Source organism: Centroberyx affinis, unplaced genomic scaffold (assembly GCF_046629955.1).
Source record: "Centroberyx affinis isolate AG114_WGS23_722 - 3 ecotype Tasmania unplaced genomic scaffold, CSIRO-AGI_Caff_v1 ptg001450l_1, whole genome shotgun sequence".
Taxonomy (NCBI): Eukaryota; Metazoa; Chordata; class Actinopteri; order Beryciformes; family Berycidae; genus Centroberyx; species Centroberyx affinis.
In genome coordinates this window covers 1-26327 of record NW_027279924.1, presented here as the reverse complement: position 1 = coordinate 26327, position 26327 = coordinate 1, and the positions used below count along the sequence as shown (strand labels likewise).

Below are 26327 nucleotides of genomic sequence, written 5' to 3'. Positions count from 1 at the left end.
AAGTCATACTTTTGTGTTGGGATATTATCACACAGCAGAATTTGTGGCAAATGTGTAGGTAAGTTGCATGGTGCAAGGGATGTGAGGAGGAATTTCAGAAAAAATTGCACCATCAACTTAGTTCTGCCTGAGCTACAGAATACAAGTGGTAATTCAGACTTAAAATTATTTTGTCAAAAACAGTCACAGATGTGTGTGACCAATGAGAACAACTGTCAACTGTGGGACTATCAAGGTGCTGTCAACACAAGCAATCATTGGGGTTTGATTGGTGTGTGTGTGTGTTCTGCTATTCACAGTAGAAACACACTGCCACTTAACATAACTGCCACTGTATTTAAAATAATTAAAATATTGAAATAATCAAAATCATAAAAATGTTGCCCCACAAATGCACACAAACACTTTTTAATAATGACTTAAATGTATTTTATTTCTGTTACTGGTTGCATGTTCTCTTTTGTTAACAAAACAATTTGAAGAAGAAATATACAATGCCATCACAAAACCCATCATTAAAAACATAATGACTTTGGTTTGCCTGTGTGTCATACAGTCACATCAGTGGGTTCACAATCATCTAAGAAACACCCATGAAGAAGAATCGGCAACATGATAAGCTATATCATCCTGCCATTCATGGGAATATGAAACTGCTAATTGTGGTTAACATGGTGAGGTACCGCTTTACAGCAAATGCCAAACTGGTTACATGGCAAACAGGATGAGGAACGCAACCATCAAACAGAAGAGACCCATGGCTTCAGAGAGAGCAAAACCCAAGATGGCATATGAGAACAGCTGCTGCTTCAGGGATGGGTTCCTAGAGAGAGAGAGACAGACAGACAGACAGACAGACAGACAGAGAGTTGGGACAAATCAGGGGTAGAAAGTGTTAAAACCATAACTATCAAGACGATAACATGAGAACTAAGAGGATGCGGAACTCATTTGTCCCAGTGGGAATAAATCTATTAAATCTGCACATGAAAGAAGCACTTCAACATTTGCACATGAAACTTCTCCGTGCGTTATGATCTTGTTTGGCATTGTGGGTGTTTTTATGTTGTTGTTTTTTTATGCATCGTGACTGATTTGTTGTGGCTTTAGTGTTTCATTGTATTGTTTTTATTGTGGTTTTACTGCGGTTTTGATATTTGCTGTATGTTTTTTAAACCCCTGGCTGCAGACTAAATTTCCCTTAGGGAATAACAAAGGTTCAGTTGAATTTAATTGATGACGCCCATGTGACCATATATAATTATTCCATCAATAATTAGAAGCCACTTGGAAAGCACAAACTTACGCCAACTCTGAACAATTCTCCACCTTGCTGTTACACCCAAAGACATCATTCATATCACTTAAATTTTGAGTTTGAATGATTTTTTGACCCAGCAAACATATCCTTAGTCTCTAACTCTGTTAATTTCATAGTTATGGTTTAAATGGTTTATTATGGTTTATTATAATTGCCTAATGGCAGACATCCCAGATCATCACCAAAATGTAATCAATTGCTCCTTGGCTCAAAGCCTATCTGTCCACCAAATTTCATGGAAATCCATTTAAAGGTTTTTGAGATATCCTGCTGACAGATAGGCAAATAAACAAACTGGGGTGAAAACATAATCTCCTTGGCAGGAGTAATAATTGTTCTAAAATGACAGATGATGTCTTTAATTTACCTGGCATATCCGATAATAAGGCTACCAAACACTGTTCCAATACCGGCTCCAGACCCAGCCACTCCCACAGTGGCGGCTCCTGCTCCGATGAATTTGGCGGCAGTGTCGATGTCGCGGCTCACGGCGCTGGTCTGGAATCCCCGCAGCACCATCTGCTGCTGGGAGGCCACCATGCTTTGCGGTGCCAGGATTGAGGTAGCCTGAAACAAAAACATAAACTAGGGTTAGCATGAAACAAATGGTGCAGGATCACAAAGCTGCAAGGGAACAAAAAAAATCTGTAATTTATTGCAAAAATGATGGCTATCTTCAACTAATCAACGCAAACAGACAGTCACCAGTGTCAGATACTACAGCTGGTAAGCTCTCAGGACTGATAGTTGCTCACCTCTGCTCCCCTGGCATCTGACACCACTGTTGCTGAGAGGGGTCTGTACAGCGCCCGGGATCCAGCACGGACCTGCATCAACACAAAACACCCACTTTGTTGTAACTATGAACTCCAGTTGGTGATCAACACAAGTCGACAACCAACAATTTAAACAATAAATCAGAAAATCCTCATTATAGCATTACTTTAATTTTTTCCTTTAATAGATCAATTTTCATGTAACTTAAATGTCTGCTACTACTTACTATATTATGTCCTGTGATTTTAGATCATAAAGATTCATATTAGCTTGAAAAAAGGTGGGTAAATTCTGTTTCACATAGATAAAAGTGGGTAGATTGAGTTTAGGTGGGTTTGTCCTCCACTGCATCCCTGCTCATGTTAAAACTATGGGAGCAGCATGTGAACACTGCGCCCTTGCAGGGGTTAACAACAAGGCTAGCTAACTTTAGCAGAAGGGCAACAGGAAGGCTACATAACTGTGTGTCACTGTTAGCTAGCTATATCAATACCGCTGGTTGTGTCACCCTGAACTAAGATTTGGAGCTAGCTAACGTCAGCTTCTTGCAAAATATGATCTAATGCCATGGCATAAGACGCATTTTAGCTGCCTAGCAAAACACATTAACCTCCATGTTGACAGTTCATTCATACAAACTCACCAGTGAGGGCGTGGAGACGAACTTAGCACAGGCGTACATTGTGATGGCTGTGTTGGTTAGGTCAACCAAGGGAGCTGGCAGTGACTCAGTGTCTGTTTGCAGAAAGCAACAAATAAAACAGAAGGGACAACTTCGGTTAGTTAACTGTCACTGCTGTTGCTAACTAGCTGTGTGAAGTGAGTGCGCACAGTAAGGTCAAGATCAGCTGCACACAGAATGAGCTAGAGTGGCTAAAACCAAGTAACTGGCAAATTAAAAGTGCTGAGCAGCGTTATTAATTAAGCTACACAGTTACACTGTCAGACAAACACGAGACATGCAGATATTTTACGCAAAAGATTAGTTGAGATTGAAGAGGTTTGCTCCTACCGGTTTGTAGTAGAGGTCGAACAACCGAGAGGAATGCGCATGCGCTATACCACGCTTAAAGGGACGAGTTCCGGTTTCCAGCAGTCTGTGGGGGGAGTCCTTGGGGGAGTCTGGTGAAAGCAAACAAGTATGGACACAGTATAGTACAGTAGTTAAAACACGTTTGGGACCCTTAAAATATAATGTCTAGTCACGATATTCACATTCTAATGCAATATTTACTTTAGTATAATTTTTAAAAAACTTGTAACTTATAGGCCTAACTTAATCAATGTTTAAGCAGAAGATTTTCTGTGTAGGTCTAGGTTATATGTCAACACAGATGCAACTCCTCCATATTGCCTATGTCTATATTGCATTAGAGGACAGAATTTTATCCGTCAACTTTGACTGTGACTTAGCACACAAGTGGAGTATAATTTTTAAGTAGAATAAATATGCTTCGGATGTAGCCAAAAAGAACACTGGTGAAAGACAAGAGCACCAGTTAGGGCCCAATTATGGAAACCCATTTCATGAGATAGGAGCTCATCATGACTAAATCATAATACGGAAGCTGCAGAGGTAGAATTGGAAAGTCATAGTCCACAGCTCCTGGTATAATTCATTTTACATTTATATTAATGTTTTCCGATGCAGTGTGTCATTTCCAGCCACAAAGGTCAGCCATCCATTTAGTCCTTAACTGTTAGTACAATGCAGTTTCTGAATGGCTGAACAGACCTTTGCAAGTCACATGGGTCATCTGTCCATGATGATTGATGACCCTAATCCTAGAATAGGCTATACTTTTTAACTGCTGAGCAGGCCATCCCAGGTCTGTAAGGTCAGCCATCCCATTCAGCTATTGTTGTTCAGTTAGGAAATTATCGGTTGCAATAAGTGTATGTGCATGGTAGTGTAAGTGTAATGAAGGTGAGTACAGGTCAGTGCTGTGAAGGGGTACAGTAGGAGGTGACACCAGGAGGGACACCAAGATTTACTGTTGACCAACTCTCATAATGCCCTGAACTCATTGAATTCAGCACAAAATGGTTCATACAGAATCATTAATTATGAGAGTTTTTTTCCCCAGGGCTTTTTACAATACACACACACACACACACTTAAAAGAAATTAGTCTAGGAGTCTTCAGTTGTAATATAACACATGAAGCCACAAGGGGGCAGGAACACATCATAGTCTTAAATTCATTGTAGGATTTATTTCAGCTCCAAAGGCTCAACCACACACAGCACAGATCAGCGCCGTCCTCTGCAATTACACATTGTATTCAATAGCAAAATGAAATAAATATGCTGCAAGAGTTAAGAAAAGGCATGCAAAAGTAAAGTAGGCTATAGAAAACAGAAAAAATAAAAAAACATTCAGCGACTGTAGGCTATTTAGCCTATACGAATTATGGCTCCAAAACGCAAGTAGCCTATGAAATGAATGAGTCTAACGCGATTTGCCCGTAGTTTGTTCCATAAGGTTTATAAACCGAAATTGTGCATAATTCAATCGAGGCATTAACTAGTTCAACAAAGTGAGTAGCTTAGGCTGTTGCTTAGGCCTATCAGTTGGTCCAAAATAGTTGCAATGAGATATGATTTCCGTTATGTGGATAAACAGATGCCGATGTTGCTCTTGTCTTGCAAACCGCAAGGGACAGGCTGGCTGGGTGAGGTGGGGATGGATGCTGAACTGTCTGGAGCAGTTTCACTGACAGAGCTGCAGTAGCCTATAGGCCTTGATCATCTTCTTCTCATTCTTAACCCTCATCCTACCAACATATTTAACATACAAGGACTACCGACTGGGGTCCCTGGGGACCCCAAGAATAAACTACTGTAAGAAACAACCATCATAGCAAAATGTTAACTTAGGCTATTTCTTCTCAAAACATTATTAGTTATGTAATTGATGTCATCTGAAAAAAATAAACAGATTATTATTATTTTAGGAAAGTTACAGTTAATTAATTTATGTATTGTATTTCTGACTTTGAACATCATCTTACCTCAGGAAGAGCAGTATTTAGGGTCGTCGATAGAGCACATGAGGAAATCTGTGTCTGCTGCATCTGTGTCTGTCTCCTTCAAAATGACTGACAGAGTGTCCCTACCCCCCTGATAGTGTGTGATACTTTAAATTAGGACCCATGGCAAACATGAACTCAATAAATAGTTCCATCTATTAAAACTGCATAGGCGGAATTGGGTGCGTTTGACTGGGGTCCCCCAGGACCCACATTGGTAGTTTTAAAAAACACTAATTAAAACAGAAATAGAAAACAATGATATGAAGTCATTAGGAACAAATTGATTGTCAATCAATTTCACCTGTGAGATATGAGAAAAAGTATAGGCTACCTCTGGGGTCTGCGGGCAGTCGGTAGGATGAGGGTTAAAGGTTAGGTTTAATGCTATATAAAAGCTGAAATTGACTTTCAACTTTTTAGTCAAAGTGGATTTGTAGAGGAAAGCTTTCCCCTAAATTTGGGAAAGATAGCCCACTATATAGCCTACCTGTCAGCAAAACAAGTCCCTATAGTCCCTATAATAGCCTACATAGGGGACAAAAACATCTTAAAGTAGCTACAATAAGGAACCTTTAAACTTACTATTGAGTACCACATACGTTGAGGATCGAGTAGGAATATGCTATTATAGCAATATTGTAGCGATATTTCGTTAAGGTCAACCCAGATGGGGCTAGGCTATTTATAATGTGAGATTTTCTCTCTAGGAATTCCACCGCTTATTCCTTAGTGGTGGATGGGGGCGTCTCCCCTCATGTCAAATTGAATTGCCTCTGAACCAAATGATTTAGCGGTAAGTGAAAAGATGGGTAAACTATAACCTTCATTCGATAATCACGCATATTGCGCATAAGGCGCAAAATAATAATAATTAAAAAAAAATTGGATTGGATTTTCATAGAAGCATTAATTTATGCTTAAAAGATCCTCATATCCTACAATGCATGGACACTACTTAAGCCTACTATGATGTCTGTGAATTTATATTTAAGATTTATATATCTCTCCAAAAAGCCCGGGAACACTGAGTTCAGGTGGGTTTTCCCTGCTCCACATCCCTGGCTGCGCCCTCAGAAATAAGCTTCATTTGGCATGGCGGAAGGGAGATTCCTCAGCCCTTCCAGTCACCCCTCCCTCCCCCTCCTCCTCCTCCTCTCTCTCTCTGTATGATGTTACCGTTACGCACCACTATAATAAGCGGAGACGTGATTCTCCGGGGCGAATCCCTCACGACGTCACTCCCAGTCCAGCATAAATAGGCTGATCAGCACCATTCAGCAGACTGAACCTAAAGCTCTTTATACCACAGCATCACTTCAAACAAAGGATTACTGCCGGTGGATTCCCTGCTCGTTGGATTTAATTACAAGCGCCAAGTAAGTTTTTGACTATCGATGTGGCATTTTAAGCTGTTTTATTCTGTGTTGTTCTGTTATATTTAGTGTAGCCTAGTAGTAGGCTAGTAGTAGTAGTCGTAGTAGCCTAAATAAACATGTGGTAAACTAGGTATAATCTTCAGTCGGTGGACATTGCAAAGCAAAAATTAAACAAAAATCAATCAGGTCTATATTTTTATTTAATTCGATTTTTTTCCTTAAAGGAGCTTAAGTTACTTAACCCTTAAGACTACTATGACTGTCCTAAAGATTTGTGTGTAGACTGTTCTGCAAATAAAAAAGGTGAGTAAAGTGAGTTTAGGTGGGGTTACCCTCCACTACATCCCAGATAGTAATGACATAACAGACTTTAACATTTTCCAACTGAAACGTGAGATCACAGTTCCTGTAGATGTCATTAACGCATGGCACGTTTATCCACAGATTCTCGCTAAGCACCATGACTTTGAACAAGGGTGACAAATTGCGGAACATGGACAAGAGGAGAGGCAGCGTGCCTTTCCCCATGCATCTGCCCAACCTACACCGGAGGAGCATGCCCGTGGACGACCGGGACCTGCGCGCGACGATGCCACAGACGGGGCAAACCGGCGAGCTGTCCAACCTCTTGCGCTGTACGTCCTACTCTCCCGGCGAGCCGCACCGGGACAGCTGCGTGTCGGACTCCTCCGACTCCGTGATCTCGTCCGGCAGCGACGCCGAGAGCCAGGTGTACAAGGTGGTTCTGCTCGGGGAGCACGGCGTGGGCAAGTCCAGCCTGGCGCGCGTCTTCGGCGGGGTTGAGGATGGTCACGACTGCGATGAAACAGGTAAAGTGGTGGTGATGCTTCAGGATGAGTCATCAATCCCCCCCACCCCAACCACCCTCCCTCCACCCTTACTCACACACACTGATTGTGATGATGGTGCGATGATGGTGTGGTGATGACCATGGAGATATGAATGGCTGTGGTGGTGGTAAAGATGACGATGATTAAAATAACTGTAATAGCTTTGGTTAATGACATGACACTTCATCAAGGATTTGACATCCCAGACTGGCAAAACTGTTCCTACTATCTAACATTCAAAGATCATGAATATGTGGATAATTCAATTTTGATTGGTCACATAGAACCTAATTACAAGCTCACGAGTTGTCAATCATGCTTGAGTCTCTGAGCACACTGACAAAGTTTGGCTGATGGATTAATAGAAAAAAACAGGGCTCACGCAAGAGTGTACATGTATTGATTATTGCTATTTCCATCTAGACAGCTGGGCACCAGTCCTGCCCTACAGCTGTCAGAAATACATCCAAGAATACAATGTGAAGGGAAAGTATCAAAAGCCAATGAGAGAAATGATGGCACTGTCCTATGTGTACCAGAAGACAAATGTGCTAAAATAAGTTTGAAGAAAAGAATAAAACACATCGAAGAGTCCAAAATATGATTGTTTAGTTGTCTGTGCTTCACTCCTCTGTGTCAATCTATAATATATCTCTTTTTTTCTTCCTCAGGAAACACTTATGACAGATCTATTGTGGTGGATGAAGAGGAAGCATCCATTATGTTGTACGACATCTGGGAACAGGTGAGAATTAATGTATTATTTATGCTTTGATGTCTACAGATTTAGAAGTTGGAGTCTAATTGATATTGCATTAGTAAAAATAGGATCAGCCAAATCATTGTATGTTGCTAAACTTGGTGTCTGCTTGGCCTGCAGGATAACAGCCAGTGGCTGAAGGAACAGTGCATGAGGATGGGAGATGCCTACATCATTGTGTACTCAGTGACAGACAAGTCCAGCTTCGAGAAGGCATCAGAGCTGCGTATTCAGCTGCGCCGAGCCAGGCAGTCCGAGAACATTCCCATAATCCTTGTGGGCAACAAGAGTGACCTGGTGCGGTCCAGAGAGGTGTCTGTTGATGGTGAGTCGCTGGGATCTTGATTTTATCTACAGGCATCTCTGTAAATAAGTGACCGTCTGGCTAATAGCCTTTTGAACCCAAAATGTGCCACAGGCCAACATGTTTGGCCACTGCAGGTCATAGAAGTGAGTGTTGAAGGAAACAAAGGCTTGCAAAACATAATGTAATATTTATCATTTGAGGCTTAAAAGCAAGGCTGGGGCTCACTCTATAGCTCGACATTCATGCCCAAACCTGACAGAATCCTTTTGGTTGCATCAGGCCAAATTTCTCACTTTACTGCTCAGGTTCAGGTCATGGTTGGGTTCAAAAATACCACTGAAAAGTAAAATGTTGTGTTTCAGGCAGGTTCAGGCTCATATTACCCCTTAGGATTGATTTACACTCAGACAAAAAATTGTCAGGGTCAGCTTGGGTAGGGCTTGAATTTTCAATCAAAATCTACTTGAACACTGCTTTGTCATTTCTTAATGTTTTCGTGGATTTTGCACTTCCTCATAGGCCACTGTTCTTGAGTACGAATGACTCACAGCTCATTTTCCTTCTTCCATCTGTCCTGTGTTGCAGAGGGTAGCGCCTGTGCGGTGGTTTTCGACTGCAAGTTCATTGAGACGTCCGCATCCCTCCACCACAACGTGCAGGACCTGTTCGAGGGCATCGTCCGACAGATCCGCCTGAGGAAAGACAGCAAGGAGGAGAACGCACGGCGCATGGCCAACTGCAAGCGTCGGGAGAGCATTGGCAAGAAAGCCAAACGGTTTCTGGGCCGCATGGTCGCACGCAAGAACAAGAAGATGGCCTTCAGGCAGAAGTCAAAGTCCTGCCATGACCTATCAGTTCTCTGAGGGACAGACAGGACAGAAGGACTCCAATCTTTTTCTTTGGCCTCTGAAGACCAGAAGCTGTGTGTGTTTTAACACTAACCCTAAAGGACTAATAGAGCTGTACAGAAATGCAATATATTTTTATTTTTTAGACACAAAACAAAAGCAAATAGAGGACTTAATTCATAAAACATGACTGGCGTTGTTCAAGTCATATCATGATAATGGTGATAATCTGCATGAAGCTTTTCAAAGTTAAGACTTTTATTTTGAAATATGTTTTTGTCTGCCTTAAACGTGTTGCTGTCATAATGTGTATGACTTATGAAGTATGTATGATAAATCCACAAAGGCTTGTTATTTCTAGTTATGAGTTGTAAAGAATGCCTTGCTATTGGGTTGTTATTCTGCTCCTTTGTCTGAGGGAATTGATGTATATACTGAAACCTGAATGATGCTGAATATACATCTCGCTGTCCAGAAAAACATGATGAAGGATCTCAGTGTTAGGCCATCTGGAGTCATATTTACTTGAAACGTGGTACGCAGGTTCGTACTACAGCCAAGTTACTGAGGACTAGCCGGCGGTAATTGATTGCAGAGCTGAGAGAGAAATGATGTTACTCTATGTTGTTCCATAACATTCAATTCAGGTTGTGAATGAATGAGTCAAAGCAATAAATTATATTGGTCTTGTGAACCTTAACATTATTATGACCTTATTTTGAAATTCTTTGTTTACATTTGACTTTTTTTGCAATAAAAATCTAAAATCAAATTCCTTCTTCTCCCGGTTATTCTTTCATACAGCATGCAACAGAAAATAAAGTAGATCTTGTTCAAGCAATTTATGGTCCTCATGAATATTCATTTGATTGTATCAGTGGAATGGAACCTCACTCGCATCGGTTTTACAGGAAGGAAACAAGGTAGTTAAGCATGGTTATCTGAAGGTGTTAACCATTAATCCACTGAGGGAGTACAAGTACACAATTTTTCCAGACAATTTAAACTCTTCTCACACCTCTTGGAAGGAGCACACACATCATTCAGAGAAGGTAAGAAACAGGAGGAACCATTCTGGAATAGCATTTGATAGGTGTTGTGATTTAACTGCAGACACTTTTTGCCATTATCATCATCATCATCATCATCATCAGCATCATCAGCATCTGCTGTTTCTTAACTGGGCAGCCACAGAAACTTGAATAAGAATGAATGGCCTGTATGTATAGGGTATTAGAATAACTATTGCTATCTGTAATCTGTGCATTGCATTGTAGCCTGTGCTTTGTTACTGCTGAGAAAAGGTGTTTCTCAAAGATGTCTGTAAGGCATTTAGTTGTTACTGAAATGAAATCAACACTTTTATTCTTCCTTTTTTGTCTGATCATGAACAGTTTTGCAATGCACTGCAATGTTGTAAGCTAAGCCTTTCTTAAAAGAATGCAATTCATTATCTGACATTAAAAAACAAGCTGGCAAAAGGCAAATAGGCCGACAAAACTAGATATTTCAGCTAATCCGTCTTCATAGCCAACTAGATTTTCAAATAGAACAAAGCTTTACTTTCAAAATAGAACAAGGCTTTATTGCTCTTTTGTGACAAGTGTGGTTATCAGGTGTTGCATCAAATTCCTATGTAAGTGAGATTTAAATGTAGACTCGCAGACACGTGCAACTCTGTGAAATCTGAGTGTATGAAAGAATTCCATGGTGGTGAATCAGTAACAAGACAGAAATTGTGTTGATTGTTAGGCTGAGGGCATGTGGCCTGAAATGTTGTGAATATGCTTCATTTGCAGAGGCTCATGGCTGACAGAGGAGCTGTACCAATGTTCATCATACCTCTCACAGTAAGATAGCATAATTTATTTTAGTCATCCTTTATGTCTATTACAGTTTATTCTGTTACGAAAGCAAAACGCTGCATGAACAATGTAACTGAGATACAGTTAATGTCTTATTTCACAGTTGGTGACACTTTATACATTTGTGCCATGCTCTGGGGCAAATGTTAAAATAGGCGTCCCTGAAAACTATGACGGCATTTTCCCATGGTACCTATCCAAGGTAAGGCATTTGGTTTTACAAAGTAAGTTCAGGTAACTATATTTCTTTTAGCCTTTACAACCACAGTAGTGGATGTATAATGCTCACAATCTCCCAAGTCTTCCTGATGTCTTTCTAATTTCTAATTTCTGGATATGCTAAATTTACCAATCTTGTTTTAGTAATGTGGTAGCTAATATTAAATCATTACAGCATGTACAACTCAGTGGAAAATCAGCTAGAGCTAAAAGAGTTTTTATTCTCAAATTCATTGATATAGCCCTTGAGAGAACGATTGGGAGTATATGACAAACAAACACGAGTTTAAATGTATTTTGCAGCTGTAAAATGGTTAACATTTGTATTTTTTTTATGTGAAAATGTGCCTGTAGTGTGAGTAATGATAGGATAGAAAAAGTAGCAAGTCCTACTCATAAAGAATATAATCTATCAATATGTAATCAGAACCCACTCATCCACAGTTCCATTCAAGTGTCCTCAACATCAGACAGCAATTATTAAAGAAGGATTTTAATTCTTTTTTTTTTTATTATTACTGAGTATTCTTCAAGACCAAGCCTGATAATTGAAAACTTCTGCTGCCAGAGGAATTTTTCATACTCGTTCAACAGTCTTTGTGAGCCTGCAGGTCTTTGTGTGGTAAGGACATTGGTATATATACAGAAAATGAAGGTAAAACGATGAAAAAACCAAGTGATGGAGTTTCATCAGTGGCTGTATTTTTCCTCTTCCCTCTGCACTCAAGGCTCAAGATGTATGAACACGGCACTCTCGTCACTAGACTATAATTGATGTTGCGCACAATGCTTTTCAGACGTCAGACCCAGCCTCTGCATGCAGTCCAGCAGGGTGGCAGGCGGGATGTTTTGTTCACACATGTCACTCTGGCATCAGCTGGATTGTGCAACAGCATTAGTATCTGGCACTTTAAGTGACTGCATTGTGAATTCATCACATTTAGTATGAACCGCAGTCGTATTTTCACTCTTGTGTTGGATCCAGCATTATTAAAACACCCTTCAAATAATGTTTTAATGGCTGGAATGGAGGAGTTAGATAATAACCCCACTTTGTGATATAAATGGAAAGGACATAATGATTGCTTCAAATTGGTTTCAGGTAAAAGCTCTTCACAAGGGTCTGTGCATTAGAGAGTTTTTTTTGTCTACCGAGTTTTCCTTTTTTTTACATTTTAGATGATCAAGTCTGCACACTATTTGGAGTGCAAAAGCATTGCAAATGTCACCGAGTAACCTGATAAAATAGAAGACTGTTTCAATTCAGTGGTGGCCTACTGCCTCATTAGACCACTGGCCTTAAACTTAAACATTTTGATCACAGAGTATTCTTTCTTTGAGTGGACCTTATGCCAGTGAATGCAAACGATTCTGAACCTTGTGCCTGGTTATAGACCTAGTCTTTCTACAAAGCATCACAAAAGTGTATGATTGTTTTTACCAATAATTGGCCCACCAGCCACAGGACTGATAACCAATTTTGCCAGGATACAGGCCAACAGAAAATATAAAGCATGTGGGGCAAGCATGTTGAGACTTGCTGTTGATGTCATGTCCAGTCACTAACCCTCTGCAGATAATACCCATATCCCTAAGTAACTTGTATATGCAGATGTATGATAGGCTGGCTGGAATAGTCACCCTGCTGATCATTACACCTACCCATCCAAAACTCTTACACTTTGTGAATTGGGCATAGGTCTTGCTTTTTAACAGGAACACAAACGGATGTTTTATTAATTGTATTCTGCTCCATTCAGCTCCATAGCCTCCCAGCCAATTATAGCGATCTGGTGGTAACGGGGGACGATGAGGGGATTTTTGGAGTTGATGCCGGGTTTCTGTATGCTCTAAAGCCACTGGACAGAGAGAAGCAACCATCTTACTCTCTACAGGTGGGCCATCATTAACATTAGATACATATTTTACACAGTGATGTCCATGAGTGAATGCTGGTAATGATACTACATGTCTTACTTTCACAAATGTATTAATTGATTTTTTTTAAAATTTTTTTTACCTCAAATAATTTTTTACTTTTATTCAAGTAATCAATCAATTGTGAATATGGATCACTCTGATGTGAATATGGATGTACTATTTTACTGATTTAAAGAAAAAGAAGAGAGAACACTTGACTCACTTGTTGTCACCTGTTTGTCCTTACAAACCACAAAATCACAACAAAAATAATTTTTCAAGGTTCTGTACATTCTTACTTGCTCTTATCATCTGGAGGCCATGTGCTTATGTTTGATCCTGTATGAAGCATGAATTGCTCTTTAGATTCTCTACATAGGAAGGTCAAGTGCTGAATCCTGTGTTGCCTTTGAAGAGGTTGGCATTCATAGCTAGTAAAATGGAGCATAACTCAAAATTGGGCGGTGAAGAAAGTCTGTTTGGCTTATAGAATGTCTGTGTCTGTTTGTGTGTGTGTGTGTGTGTGTGTGTGTGTGTGTGTGTGTGTGTGTGTGTGTGTGTGTGTGTGTGTGTTCCGCAGGTGTCCTTCAGAGCATTGGTGCAGCGTCAGAGCTTCAACGTGGAAGTGTGTGTCATAGACAAGAACGACAACGTGCCTACTTTCACCGAGGAGAGCATGAGAGGCAGCGTGCAGCTTGGGCTTCTCAAAGGTAGAAAAACCTTCAGCTCTGATGTCATGCTGTGAGGGTCTGAAAAAGATGATTAAATTGTGATCACAAGGAAACAAAAGTTTTATATCAGACCTACACATACCCTTGTCGCCCATGCCACCAACTGCCAAAGTCTTTGAGGACTCAAGCTCTGTCATTTATGTATCCTCTGTGTTTTGTTGGAGAGACTTCTACTGTCATAGCAGTGCACATACACTGTATACCGTTGGTTACATTTTTGACTGAGCGTGGCCTCTGTCTGTCAGGGATCCCGTTCATGCAGGTGGAGGCGTCGGACCGTGACGACCGCAACACAGCCCACGCCGAGCTGCGCTTCAGCCTGATGGAGCAGACACCCAGGATCCCCTCCAGTCACATGTTCTCCATCGACTCCGTCACCGGAGAGGTTTCCCTCACCGAGGATGGTCAGTGCCAGCTGAGTGACTGAAGGGAAGGTTTCAGGGAATGTGACAGCTTATAATTGGCCCCCGTAGAGTAATTCTCTTTTGGCTTGTCCCGTTCCAGAGACGCTACCCACTGAGCAAAAGACATGATTTCAACGTCGCCTAGACGGCTATGGGCCATTTAGACGTGTTTTAAACGTCTAATCAACGTAAGATTGTTCAGTGGGTACAGAACAGCACTCCTGGACTTCGTAGTTATTCAGTGTCTTGTTCACGGACACTTCAGCAGAGCAGAACCTCCTGCTTGCTGACATGGGGTGTGGAACCTGTGTCCTCCAGTTTAAACGCCCCATGAAATGATCTCCCATTACTTTTACTTCCTGGAAAACAGAGTATCTTTAATGATGACTTCATGCTGCACTAGTAGGTGTAAATAAAATGTTCTAACCAATAAAACCAGCAGATTTTTGAACAATCCCACCCCTCGGCACTCCTCCCATCAAATAAAATTGCCTTTCTATCCCTTACTCATATTCCATTGGTTTAGACGTTTGAAAGATCCCTCACTGCATTAGGTCCCGCCCCAACATCCTGTTTCAACAGGAAATACATCAAATCAAGGAAGTAAAGATGCAATTTCATTTAAAAGCAGTCTCCCTACTACTAGTTCAGCATGCTGCAGAGAGGCCTTTCCCTCCTGATCACGAGTCTCTAACCTCCTCTTGAACATTAAGAATGTTTTCACGTCATAGTTTTGTTTGTTAGCAAGCCATTAGTCTCAATTAGTCTCACGTGCAAGCCGTTCCATATACTTGAAAGTAGCTGTGTGCTGTTTTGAGAGTCACGGTTTCATATCCCATTAACTTGTGCTTACTGTGCAAACACATATTACAAGGGGGCTGGTGCCAGTTTAGAAATAAAAGCTCTGGCTCAAAAAGTGTTTGAATGTCCCAAGAGGAGGTCTGGTTAGTGGTCCTTAGGATAAGCTGCTAAGAGTCGTGAACCTTCCCTTTAAGTGATCTAATATTTGGATTCATGGGATTATTTGACAGTTATCAAAGAATATAAATGGGAGAGAAGCTTGATTGCATGGGGAAATGTAAATAGTTCACTGATATATAAAAGGCAATAATTTGTAAAGACAAATAAAGACAAAAACCAGCATTTATCTAGTGGTTGGGGTTAGTATTTATCCGACATTCACATACTGTTCATCGATTTACAGCTGTCAAACACAAATCACATATTTTACTGGATATATTAGATGTTTATGAAATAAGATACATAGTAAATTAAAAGATATGATACAAAAGTGATGCAAATGTTTGCATTTCAGCCAGTAATGTTTGGCTGAGACATATTCAGGCAGGCACACACACACACACACACACACACACACACACACACACACACCTACACACACACACACACACACACACACACACACACACTAGACCCAGCCAAATCCTGTATGCTGGTGCTATTTCTGGAGCTGTGGTGTTGCCCTTTGTTCCAGCTTGGCGAGAGCTGGATGACTTTCACGCTTGCTGGTCCCTTCCCGCCCACACTGCTGCCTCTTTCCAAACCATTTTACAGCAGTGAAACTGAAAATTACCTTCTTGATTTTCTACCTTGTCTGCAGGCCAGCTGTAACTGATGGCTGTGATTACCTTTCTAGTGGATTGCTCATGTTACTTCTCCCTCATTTTAGCACAAAATTGCAATTTAAAAACCAAGCAGTGAATTCAACTCCCAGATAGCAAAGGGAAGTCATGGGTTTAAAAAATGATGGACATCATAGTTTGAACAGGTGCTGTGTGTGATGTTTCAGTTATCATTGGGAAAATACAGTCTGTTAAAGGTTTTTGGTGTTTCCATAAAACACCACATAATTCCCTTGTTGTTCTTTCAGTTGCATGAATTGTTTCTTAACAATATAGGACTTTACAGACATATGTTCTATCATTAAACACAGCACAACATGTAGATGTCCGTGTGACAGAGGTTAAATTATTTTTTGTGTCCTTTTATCATATATCCCATTGTGACCACCAGGAGCCTCTACTCTGGACCCAGAGATGTGTGGCCGCTATAAGCTGTCAGTGATGGTGAAGGACATGGCTGGGAAGGCCAACGCTTTCTTCTCCACTGGCATCGTTACCGTTGAGGTGACAGGAAACACTTGGGCGTCGCCTGATCCTGTGCGACTCCAGGAGAACCTCCCGGGCCCGTACCCCATCCCCATCTCACAGGTGAGACAGCGTAATCCTAGCCTGATATTCAGACTGAATGACCATTTAGTTTCCACTCCATTATTCAGTCTGACATTGCTTCCATGTTAGCCGTTTTCTGTGCGGGGGGTGTTGATTTTCCCCGAACCAATCACTAGTGGCTGATGTATCCAGCCGCTCTGATGTTATTTTCAGTTACACTGATGCTGAGCGTATGTAGCCTACTAACTTTACCAAGAATGTCGGTCGTTTTTGACAAAAATATCGTCTTTGCAAAGACAATATGTTGGTTAAGGAATGATTTCTGAGTGATTCTGCCGAAACGCCAATGAAAAACCGTTGCACGAACGGTTCAAACTTTAGTCCTGCCCAAAAAGGCGCTGATTGGCCCGATCGTTTTTCCGATCGAGAAATCGCTGTTGAATAGAGCGACAACAGACCCTGAATCTCTCAACCAAATCTGAAGAGTGGGCGGGTCGCGATTCAGGAGTCTGGAACCAGGCTAGCGTAATCCCACCACCAAAATATTTAGAAATGAAACAAAGCTTAAAGTAGCAATACACCCTAAAACACTTTAACACTGTTAAAAACAACTATTGGCAATGGTCATTTGGTAGTGTATTTTTGTCTTTCCCACAGATAACTGGCCAAAATGTTAGGGTTAGGTTTAAGGTTAGGTTTGGGGTTAGGTGTAGGGTTAGGTTTAGAGCTAACCCTAGGGCTAACCCTAACCCTAACCGTCATCACGTCCAATATTTTCATTACAGCTACAATGGAGTTTGATGTCAGAAAATTTTCAACCTGACATGGAGGGTCAAGAGTATGTAGGTTTTTATTCCAACCAAAGATTACACCAGGCGATTTCACTGATTAGGTCCCTGCCTCTCTGGTTAAAGGTGTGCTAATCGGTGAAATCAGCTGTGCTGGTCCCTTATGGATAGTTAGCTATAGCTTTTAGAAAGTTCTTCCCAAGCTGTCTTGAAGAGAACGATCTTCTCATGAAAGACAACACAAAGAAGCTTCCTTGCAGTTTGAGATGGACTGTGTACTTCACATCGTGTGCATGATTAAGACACACAGCTGTTAATTTTCACAGCTGTTTCAACTGGCTCGAATGTGACGCAGCATTCCTGCAATGAATCTTGGGGCTTCCCATTCGTTCTTGTCCATCAAGTCACCATCCGCTGCATCCTCGACTGGCTTGTTTTGGAATTGTGCTTCAGCACTTAGATATGATGTAAAACTCATCATGGAAAACACAAGAACGCATATTGAGAAAGAGCCATGGTGTAGTCTTTGGTTGAAATCAAAACCTGCAGACTCTTGGCACTCCATGGCACATGGTTGCCTATATGCCTGATCTAAAACAGCAATGATAAACGTCAGGTTTTGGTGTCAGTCTCTGAGAATCAAAGAGTAAGGCCTTCTTTCTAGACTCTCCATTTTGCACCGACGTTCAAAAATCACACAGGGAGAGATTGTTGTAGCCTAGCCTCAATAGACCATAATGTAATGTAATGTTCTTGACTAGAAAAACTCTAAAGGCAGGCTGTGGGAAAGTGGGTCCACCAAAAAAGTTAATTATAATGCTTCATCACAAAATAACTCCTGGAATACACTAAAACTACTTTTACTTGGGTTTTTTTCACTCTAGAGAAACCATACAAAGATTACGTTAACTAACTTGCAGTGCTGACTTTATTGTGAATGCTGTACCAATGGTGATATTATATTACCACAAACCAAACACTTTGTCAATACCCTGGATTGAGTAAAGCAGCATCATATTGCCAGTTGCTGTTTTTAGTGTCCCTCGGGCCTTCCTAAGTGACCAAATACTGAATTATTGATGTCGTTCAAATGCCATGGTTCCTTTCAGGCTACCTCCTGACTGAGTCACTTTAACCCCCATAATCACTCACTCTCCCACCCACCACTTCTCTCAGGGACGTTATGCAAACCTAACAGCTTAAATTATCATTCAAATCAGCTTCAGTCTCTTCCAAAGAATTTATAGCGTGGTTTCTCAACCTCAGTCATGTTCAGCATGATAAAAAAGTCAGACGTGTATGAGATTACCACTCTTGTTTTATGGAAAATTCTTGTTTAATTGACCCAGTCAGACACTTTTCACATTTCCTAGTCATGTAACACATTACTGTGTTACACATTACTGTGTCTATATCTGTCTCTGATCTTGTCTGACCTTCTCTTTGTTATAATATCAGCCGTATCCGCTTAACATGTGTAAAAATAGCCCAAAATCTCTGAGAGGTTTTGTAACACAAGGAACGGACATTTTGATCCTTGTGTGGATGTGTAGCTTCGGAGGAAATTAAACAAATGTAAGCCTGGCAAAAATGAACTTCATGTATCCACTGCTGAGAACTGTGGAAAGAAGAAGCATGGGTTTCAGAGATTATTCTGATTCTGAATTGATTGCAATGTGTAGTTTCTGACAATCTGTGCGGCCGGTAGGTATCTCACAATACCTCCCCCTCCTCCTGTTTTCTCCCACCTCCTCCGCACTCGCCCTCAGCCTCTCATCTCCTTTGTAACAACAGCCCCTTCCACCCACTGAAAACGTGTGGATTCACAAGTGTAGGCACATTTGATTTTCAAAAGCCAGTACAAATCTCCAATAAAATCTATCACTCTGTCATGTACGTTGAATTCCTAATAACCACTGCCATAAAACACAGGTTTATGACAGTAAAGACAAAATAAAATATCTCTGCTTTTACGGTGATGAACAGTATGTGTGCCTGTTAATGTTGACATGCTTCAGTGAAGTTATTTCACTGAGCAGATTTCCTCTATGTACCTGCTTTTATTGCAATGAAAACTGCGTAAGAGAGAGAGAGAGAAAGTCAGAGCACGTATTATACTAGACGCTGAACAATCAACATGAAAAAACAGACCATTCAGTTAGCTGCAGCATACAAAGTGGCATTTCTCTCCACTACCCAGAATCTAAATCACACAGAATTGGACTAAGCTAACATGGTCTACTTGGGGGAAGCCTCATTTCGCCCACACTGGATGATTATACTGCTGTGCTTCGTAGGTGGTGGGACTTACCTCTGTTATGACACATCCACAGATAGTCATGTTCAAGGACTCGCTGTATGGATCTCAGCCCCCCTACTGCCTTAGATAAGCGGAACAGTCATGTCTACATCCACTAAACAGTGGTATAACGTGGATTATTTGCCGTCGTTCATGGTGTGACGACTCATTCGTGACAGACATTGAATAAAATCAGTCGATTAGCATTTATTATGTATTTCTTTTGCTGCTGCTCTGTATTTTTATAACATCCTTCTCTGTAAGGCTATGGTGAAGGTGCACTTTAGTAGCACTTTAGATCGCAATCAATGATCATTGTTTGGCAGTTAGACTGTGATCCAAAATAAGTCAATTTATGGTAAGTAAAGTAATTTCTGTGATCGCTTTTACTGATTCTGCAATCAGCACAAGCTTCATGTTGTAATACTTGATGTAAAATGCAGGTGTTGGTTATGACTTGTGCGTCATCGGGGCTGGGGAGCTTACTTTCAAAATGTAATCTACTGCAGATTGTTGATTGCCTGCTTAAAACTGTGATTATATAATGTAATCAATGGAACTACCCAAACTCAGTAAACCGCAATCTACTGAAACTACTGGAGTGGAAGAGAGGCTTCAATCCTACCTGTGAATGAATGAGGGGCAGCAGGGCTTGTGTTCTCTGGGAATCAAGGCTTGGACACTATGTGATTGCATGCAGTAATCTGCTTCAGCCATACTAGACCTTTTTCAGGGCCACACAACCATTATTGTCAAATATTATATAATCTCTCTCCCTCTCTCTCTCTCTCTCAACTAGATAGATAGATAAATACTTTATTGATCCCAAAGGAAATTCTGGTGTACAGTAGCTTCCAACATGTACATTACAGGATTGGAAGGTACAATAAAAAATTCTTAAAAAAACACGGTAAGAGACTAAAACAAATAGGAGTAAACAGAGATAAAAAAAAAAACTGGGGAGACTGGGGAAGAAAGAAAGAAAGTGCCTGTGCAATCTGCAGTATGCATATACAAAACTGAGTAAACTAAATATATATATATATATAGTATATATATATATATATATATATATATATATATATATACTATCAACATGAGACATGGTCTATATATATATATATATATATATATATATATATATATATATACTATCAACATGAGATGCTGTCTTTGCGCCGGATTGCAAAATACATACATACATATACACACATACATACATACATATACTGTACATATATACATACATATACACATACATACATAAACATATACACACATACACATACACATATATACACACATGAGCCATATAATGGTATATATACATAATAATAATAAGATTAATAGTACACATATATATATACATACATACATACACACACATCATCATATATACATACACCACTACATCATCACCACATATATATACATATATACATACACACACACACGGCCTGAGTTGCAGCCCTATCTCAGTGTTGTAAAGCCTAATGGCCCAGAGAACAAACGAGTTCTTGGAGCGATCCTTCTTACAGCCAAGAGAAATCAGCCTGCCACTAAATGTGCTTCTCTGGCTGACCAGAGTACTGTGGAGGGGGTGGTTGGGGTTATCCATGATAGATAGCAGCTTGTTTAAGGTCCTTCTCTCTGCTACCGTCGCTAGGGAATCCAGCTCCATGCCAAGCACGGAACCGGAGCTGGATTCCCTATATTTCAGTGTATTCTGACTGAAGTGTTTATTTCAGCTCATTGCACAGTTTATTGTAATACATGTAAATGATTACATACCTAACCCTAACCCCAGTGCCTAACCTGGATAGCTCTGATAAAAAGCCCCTCCGTTCTGTGAAACAGTTGCGGTCAGAGCCCTGGGTAAACATCTACACACAGCCAACCAAACCCTAACCCTAGCTGTCATGTAGAAAAGCACTCATGTTGATGCAGCTAAAACACAAACTGAAGACAAAATGTCCTCTGCGAGATGTTGGATCAAACACTGAGCGAGGCAAAACAGATGACTTCATAAATGTATTGTATGGATCTATTTATAGAGCAGCCATTGATCATTAATCAGGTCTTTAAACACATCTCTTTAAAGTCCTGCGGTCCAGAAACACACCATAACATTGGGAGGCGGCCAGCTGTGTGAAGTGGCTTTATGTATACAAAAGCACAGCGTTTGGGCAGCCATCTCCAAAACAAGGGAGGAGTGTGTGACAGTGAGTTGAGGAGATACACATGCCCTGGGTGTGCATCAGCTGTGCTGCGGCTGGGCTTCTCTCCTTGTTGGGTGCTGTTTGATGGCTACTAGGGCCCTTTCAGCCCCGTCGCACAGCTCTCTGTCAAGGGCTGTAAAGCAGAGTGGAAAATCCCCTTCAGCCCACAAAGTTAGTTTTGGCTGTGCTCTCTGTTCCACATCATTGTCAGTACATTTGGTTGGCTCTTTATCATGTAAACACATGGTAGCTTAGCTTTGTACTTATACATCATGCCGGCCTTGTTGAGTAGGTTTCTGGCCTTGTAGTGTATGTTAATTTTCCTATTGCACTCAGATGGATACTACTTTACAGTACTTTTGATAAGACGGACAAGAGCGTAGCCTTTTTGTTAATCATTTTTGGGGTGTGTGTGTATGTGTGTGTGTTTATCTAGGTTAAATGGAGTGGAAGTCAGGCAGAGTACAGTCTGGAGGGGGAGTTTCCAGAGATGCTCTTTACCATCAGCAGAGAAGGAGTCATCTATCTCAACGCCCCTCTGGACAGAGAGACGCAGGACCAGGTCTGTACATCTGCAAGCTAAACATCTCCGGCACAAAACAATAAAAGTCAAAGAGTTTAGGATTAGCGATTGAACTGTATAAACATTAAGGTTGTAAACTATAAATTGCATTTTGACACAGGCTGAGAAAACTGCTACACCATGCCTTTATGAATGAGTCACATGTTTGAATCCTGCTGCGCTTGTGTGATTTGCACCCATCTGTCAGTAAAGCAGCACAGACTTTTCAGAAATTTTAAATTACATTTTATAGCAGTGTATGACAAAATGCGTGACTTAGTGCCATGGTTTGAGGCATATGATAAGTCTAATTTTCTGGTCATCATGGGATCTCATTCAATTTAAAACCTACAGAGTTACATGAAATGTTCCAATGCCATAATCCATTGTTATATATGATATTCAATATGCAGGCCAATATCTGCAGTGATACTTTTGTGTATCCAATACATTTTCAATAGATTTCATTAACTTTCTATTACTTGCAATAACTGGGAGTCAGATCGTGGAATCAAAACCCACTGGAGGAACTATATGTGATGGAACTGATGGCAGTAAACTCCTGCCTCATAAACTTAAACCTCGTAAAGTTTTATCTTATTGTTTAGGAAAAGTGATTTCCTGTTTTAAGACTCTTTCCTGATGACCTGTGACATCAGCAGCAAATGACCTTTCATGGGGAATAGCCATGGGGAATAGCCTATTTATAAAACTAAACAGAAGTGATCAAGGAAACGGCCTAAAATGTGAAAAGCACAGCTGTGTTCCATGAACATGTGGCAAAGAGAAGAATTATTGTAAGGATTATAAAGCTAAAGGCTTTACTTCAAATCTTGGGCTAAGAGAAGAATCATTATTTGGATTAGGATTACAAATTAAAGTTCAAGTGTTTGCATTTCGCTCTAGGGTTTTGCCCACTTTAACTTAAGCCCCTGACAGCTTTGAAGGGCTCAATGAACAGTACATTTTGGCACAAATGCTTCATGGTTGAAATTGAGATGTATCAGGTAAGTGGCCAGAGAACAACACAGGCGCAGTGAGCTGCAGCACTGGATGTGATTAGTCTTAAAACATATGCTTTTAGGGTAATTAAAAAGACTCTTACAGCTAGTGCTTAACACTTTCTGTCTTGTAGTGGTCATTTAACTGAAGGTTGAAAATGTGTTCCCCAGGCTGATGCCTTGTGGTTTTAACTTAGTGTGCAATTGGATTGCAGGAATTTCATAATGTCACCGATGTTCATCTGTCCTCCAGCTTTCAACACCTGATAACCTTTGACCTTTATACCCTGCCTGCATAATATAACATAATATAACATAGCATGACATGGCATGACATAAGAGGAGACAACTTAAACTTCATATTTGTACTTGCATATAGTATGCATGCACACAGAAACATATCAACACTCAGTTTTTCTCTGACCATGAACTCATCAAATACATGGAGATGATGGAGGGGAAGAAAGACAAGTACGGGTAGAGGAAGGACAGGAAAAGGTGGATTAGATATACAGTAGGCACACCCACTCTAAGCGGACAGAGGCGCGTACCCAACATGGCTCCAGAAATGACTGATAACCTGCGGATGTGCTAAAGAGCAGCTGAATGCCAAACTTCTGTTATCTGAATATGGGTCCATAAATCAATCGGCCTGCTCTCTGAGTGGTAGCGCTGTTTGTGCCTTTTCATGTTGTTAGCATCGTGGCCTCATCTGCCAAAGGCACAGCATGGAGAAGATGGTGATATAGGTAATATCTTATTCCAAGTATCTCATTGCAGAGCTTCATATCCCAAGGTTTAAGCCAGTATCGAGTGCCATGAATGATGTGCTCTATAGGAAATACAGTCATGGTCAAAATGCAAAGATTCTACTCATGCATAACCAGAAGTCTTAAGTTGTTATGGGGTTTTGTTAAGCACTCCCTAACACTGTGTCTTCTCTTTTTGCCTGTGTTGTCAGTTCCAGATCAGCATTGTGGTGGAGCGGCCAGACGGCAGAGAGATTGCCAAGCCTGTGGAGCTGCGGGTGATGGTGGGCGACGCCAATGATAACAGACCCACCTTTCCACAGGCACAGTACCACACTGTGGTCAAAGAACTGGCTGCTCGGGGTGACTGACAACATCTATCTATCTATCTATCTATCTATCTATCTATCTATCTATCTATCTATCATGTTAGTTTTACAATTCTTGTAATCCATTATTAGTTTTTAAAATTAGAATGTTACTTTCATTTTTCTTTTTTTTGTGTGAAAAACGCAAAAGTACTCTATAACAAGTCACCTTTAATAAAGAGTAACTTTTCAACATAATTAGTTACTTTTTTAAGGTACTGTAAATAACAAAGTAAAGTAACTAATTACCTTGAAAACTAACTGTCACCAACACTGTCCATGACATTTTGTTGATTGCAGAACAGATGTGATCAGAATGTTCCAAGTTCAAATCCAGAGCAGAAAAAACATGTGTCAATACTTACAATGTTTCCTTGCAGACATGCTGTGATATGAAATGTAAATGGTCAACATACTCTCAAAACATATTGTTTTTATGAGGGGTTCTATGGACACAAGACCTCCAAAAAATCCTCTGTCCCATTCATTCTGTAATGGGAATATTATTTTATAGCAGCAATAATAGGGTAGAGGAAACATGATGAAAGTGTTGGCTCTGGGTATAGGCTGGAAGTGATGAAAGGGCCGAGAGTACCAGATAATTTTGTAGATGAGGCTGTGAAAGCGGATTGGGATTTTTGCCAGGGCACCAGGGAAAGCACCCTCACTCCTACGGGTGCTCATAAAAAGCACGGGGTGTGTTGTGACATATCAGGTCCCGGCATAAAAGCTTTTTGTTGACGCTTTAAAACGGTCGGTTCTCGGAAATGAATTACACGGGACAATCTGCTAGTCTAAATTGGATCACAGAGTGAGGATTAAATGAGAAGTATTGTCATGCTCAGTTTCCCCTCATCCCCATGCTGTGCTCCACATGTCCGGTGCTTGTTGCAGACAGCTGCCTCAAGCTGTTTTGAGGTCCTGCCCTCTTGGCTGTTCTTGCCTTTCAGAGGGCTTACATTTACTGTAACTTACTATCTTTCCACAGGGACAGAAATCCTGACAGTGCAGGCAGCCGATAACGATGACCCCAAGACGGACAACGTGCGGATCTTCTACCGCTTAGTGGGCCAAATCCCGGAAAGCCCCCGCGCCCTCTTCAGAGTGGACCGTGACTCGGGGGTCATCTCTGTCCAGGCAGACAGCATGGAGGGCACAGCGCCACAGTACACCCTCACCATCACTGCTGAGGACGCTAAAGGTGACTCTGGACTCTGGAACTTACTTTACCTGCTGTTCCCACTGTTTGCTTGATTAATCTTTTTGGTCATCATTTGATCATTAAAGGAACAATCAGTAATAGACTCTTTAGTAGCATCTAACGGCAGCCACAGGAACTACAACAACATCGGCAAACGTGTCGTAGTCCACAAGTCCCAACACCCTTTAGCTGCTTACTAGCAACAGGTTGTTTGTGAGCATATTGCTTACACATATTTATTTATGCGCAGTGAAGCTGTGGCAAGCTAAGCAGTTCCCCCTATATATATTGTAAAATCATGCTTCATATTTTCTATGGTGTGTTCTATATTGTTTAATTCAGCAGCGTCACTGCTGAAAATGCGCAAGATTTTTTTAAATCAAAGATGCACCTTCATGATCGAAGTGACAAATAGTGACATGTGGTGCCATACACACACACACCCCCACCCCACCCCAACTGATACTTATATATTATTTGTGCAACGGGCCAGTAAAATATTACTGATTATTCCTTTAAAGGTATAAAAGAGAG

At 40.9% G+C, this 26327-nt stretch overlaps 3 protein-coding genes across 3 annotated transcripts; 2 read left to right on the top strand and 1 right to left on the bottom strand.

The window, feature by feature from the left end:
- Positions 1–411: 411 nt before the first annotated feature.
- LOC139650171 (ATP synthase F(0) complex subunit C3, mitochondrial-like) lies at positions 412–3154 on the bottom strand. The gene is made up of 5 exons (XM_071526744.1): positions 3111–3154; positions 2742–2833; positions 2077–2148; positions 1689–1888; positions 412–823 (listed from the first exon to the last, which is right to left on the bottom strand). Exons 2-5 carry the CDS (start codon positions 2778–2780, stop codon positions 709–711), a joined length of 426 nt encoding a protein of 141 aa, XP_071382845.1. The 5' UTR covers positions 2781–2833; positions 3111–3154; the 3' UTR covers positions 412–708.
- A 3272-nt stretch (positions 3155–6426) lies between these two features.
- rrad (Ras-related associated with diabetes) lies at positions 6427–9982 on the top strand. The gene is made up of 5 exons (XM_071526752.1): positions 6427–6509; positions 6954–7339; positions 8032–8105; positions 8241–8445; positions 9013–9982. Exons 2-5 carry the CDS (start codon positions 6970–6972, stop codon positions 9288–9290), a joined length of 927 nt encoding a protein of 308 aa, XP_071382853.1. The 5' UTR covers positions 6427–6509; positions 6954–6969; the 3' UTR covers positions 9291–9982.
- A 1098-nt stretch (positions 9983–11080) lies between these two features.
- Positions 11081–25793, top strand: LOC139650169 (cadherin-16-like; the record flags this gene model as incomplete). Its single annotated transcript, XM_071526742.1, has 9 exons — positions 11081–11125; positions 11244–11342; positions 13120–13254; positions 13860–13989; positions 14256–14414; positions 16449–16645; positions 22349–22474; positions 24437–24587; positions 25581–25793. Coding segments are annotated over exons 1-9 (1255 nt in total), but the record flags the coding sequence as incomplete, so codon positions are not given.
- Positions 25794–26327: the final 534 nt, after the last annotated feature.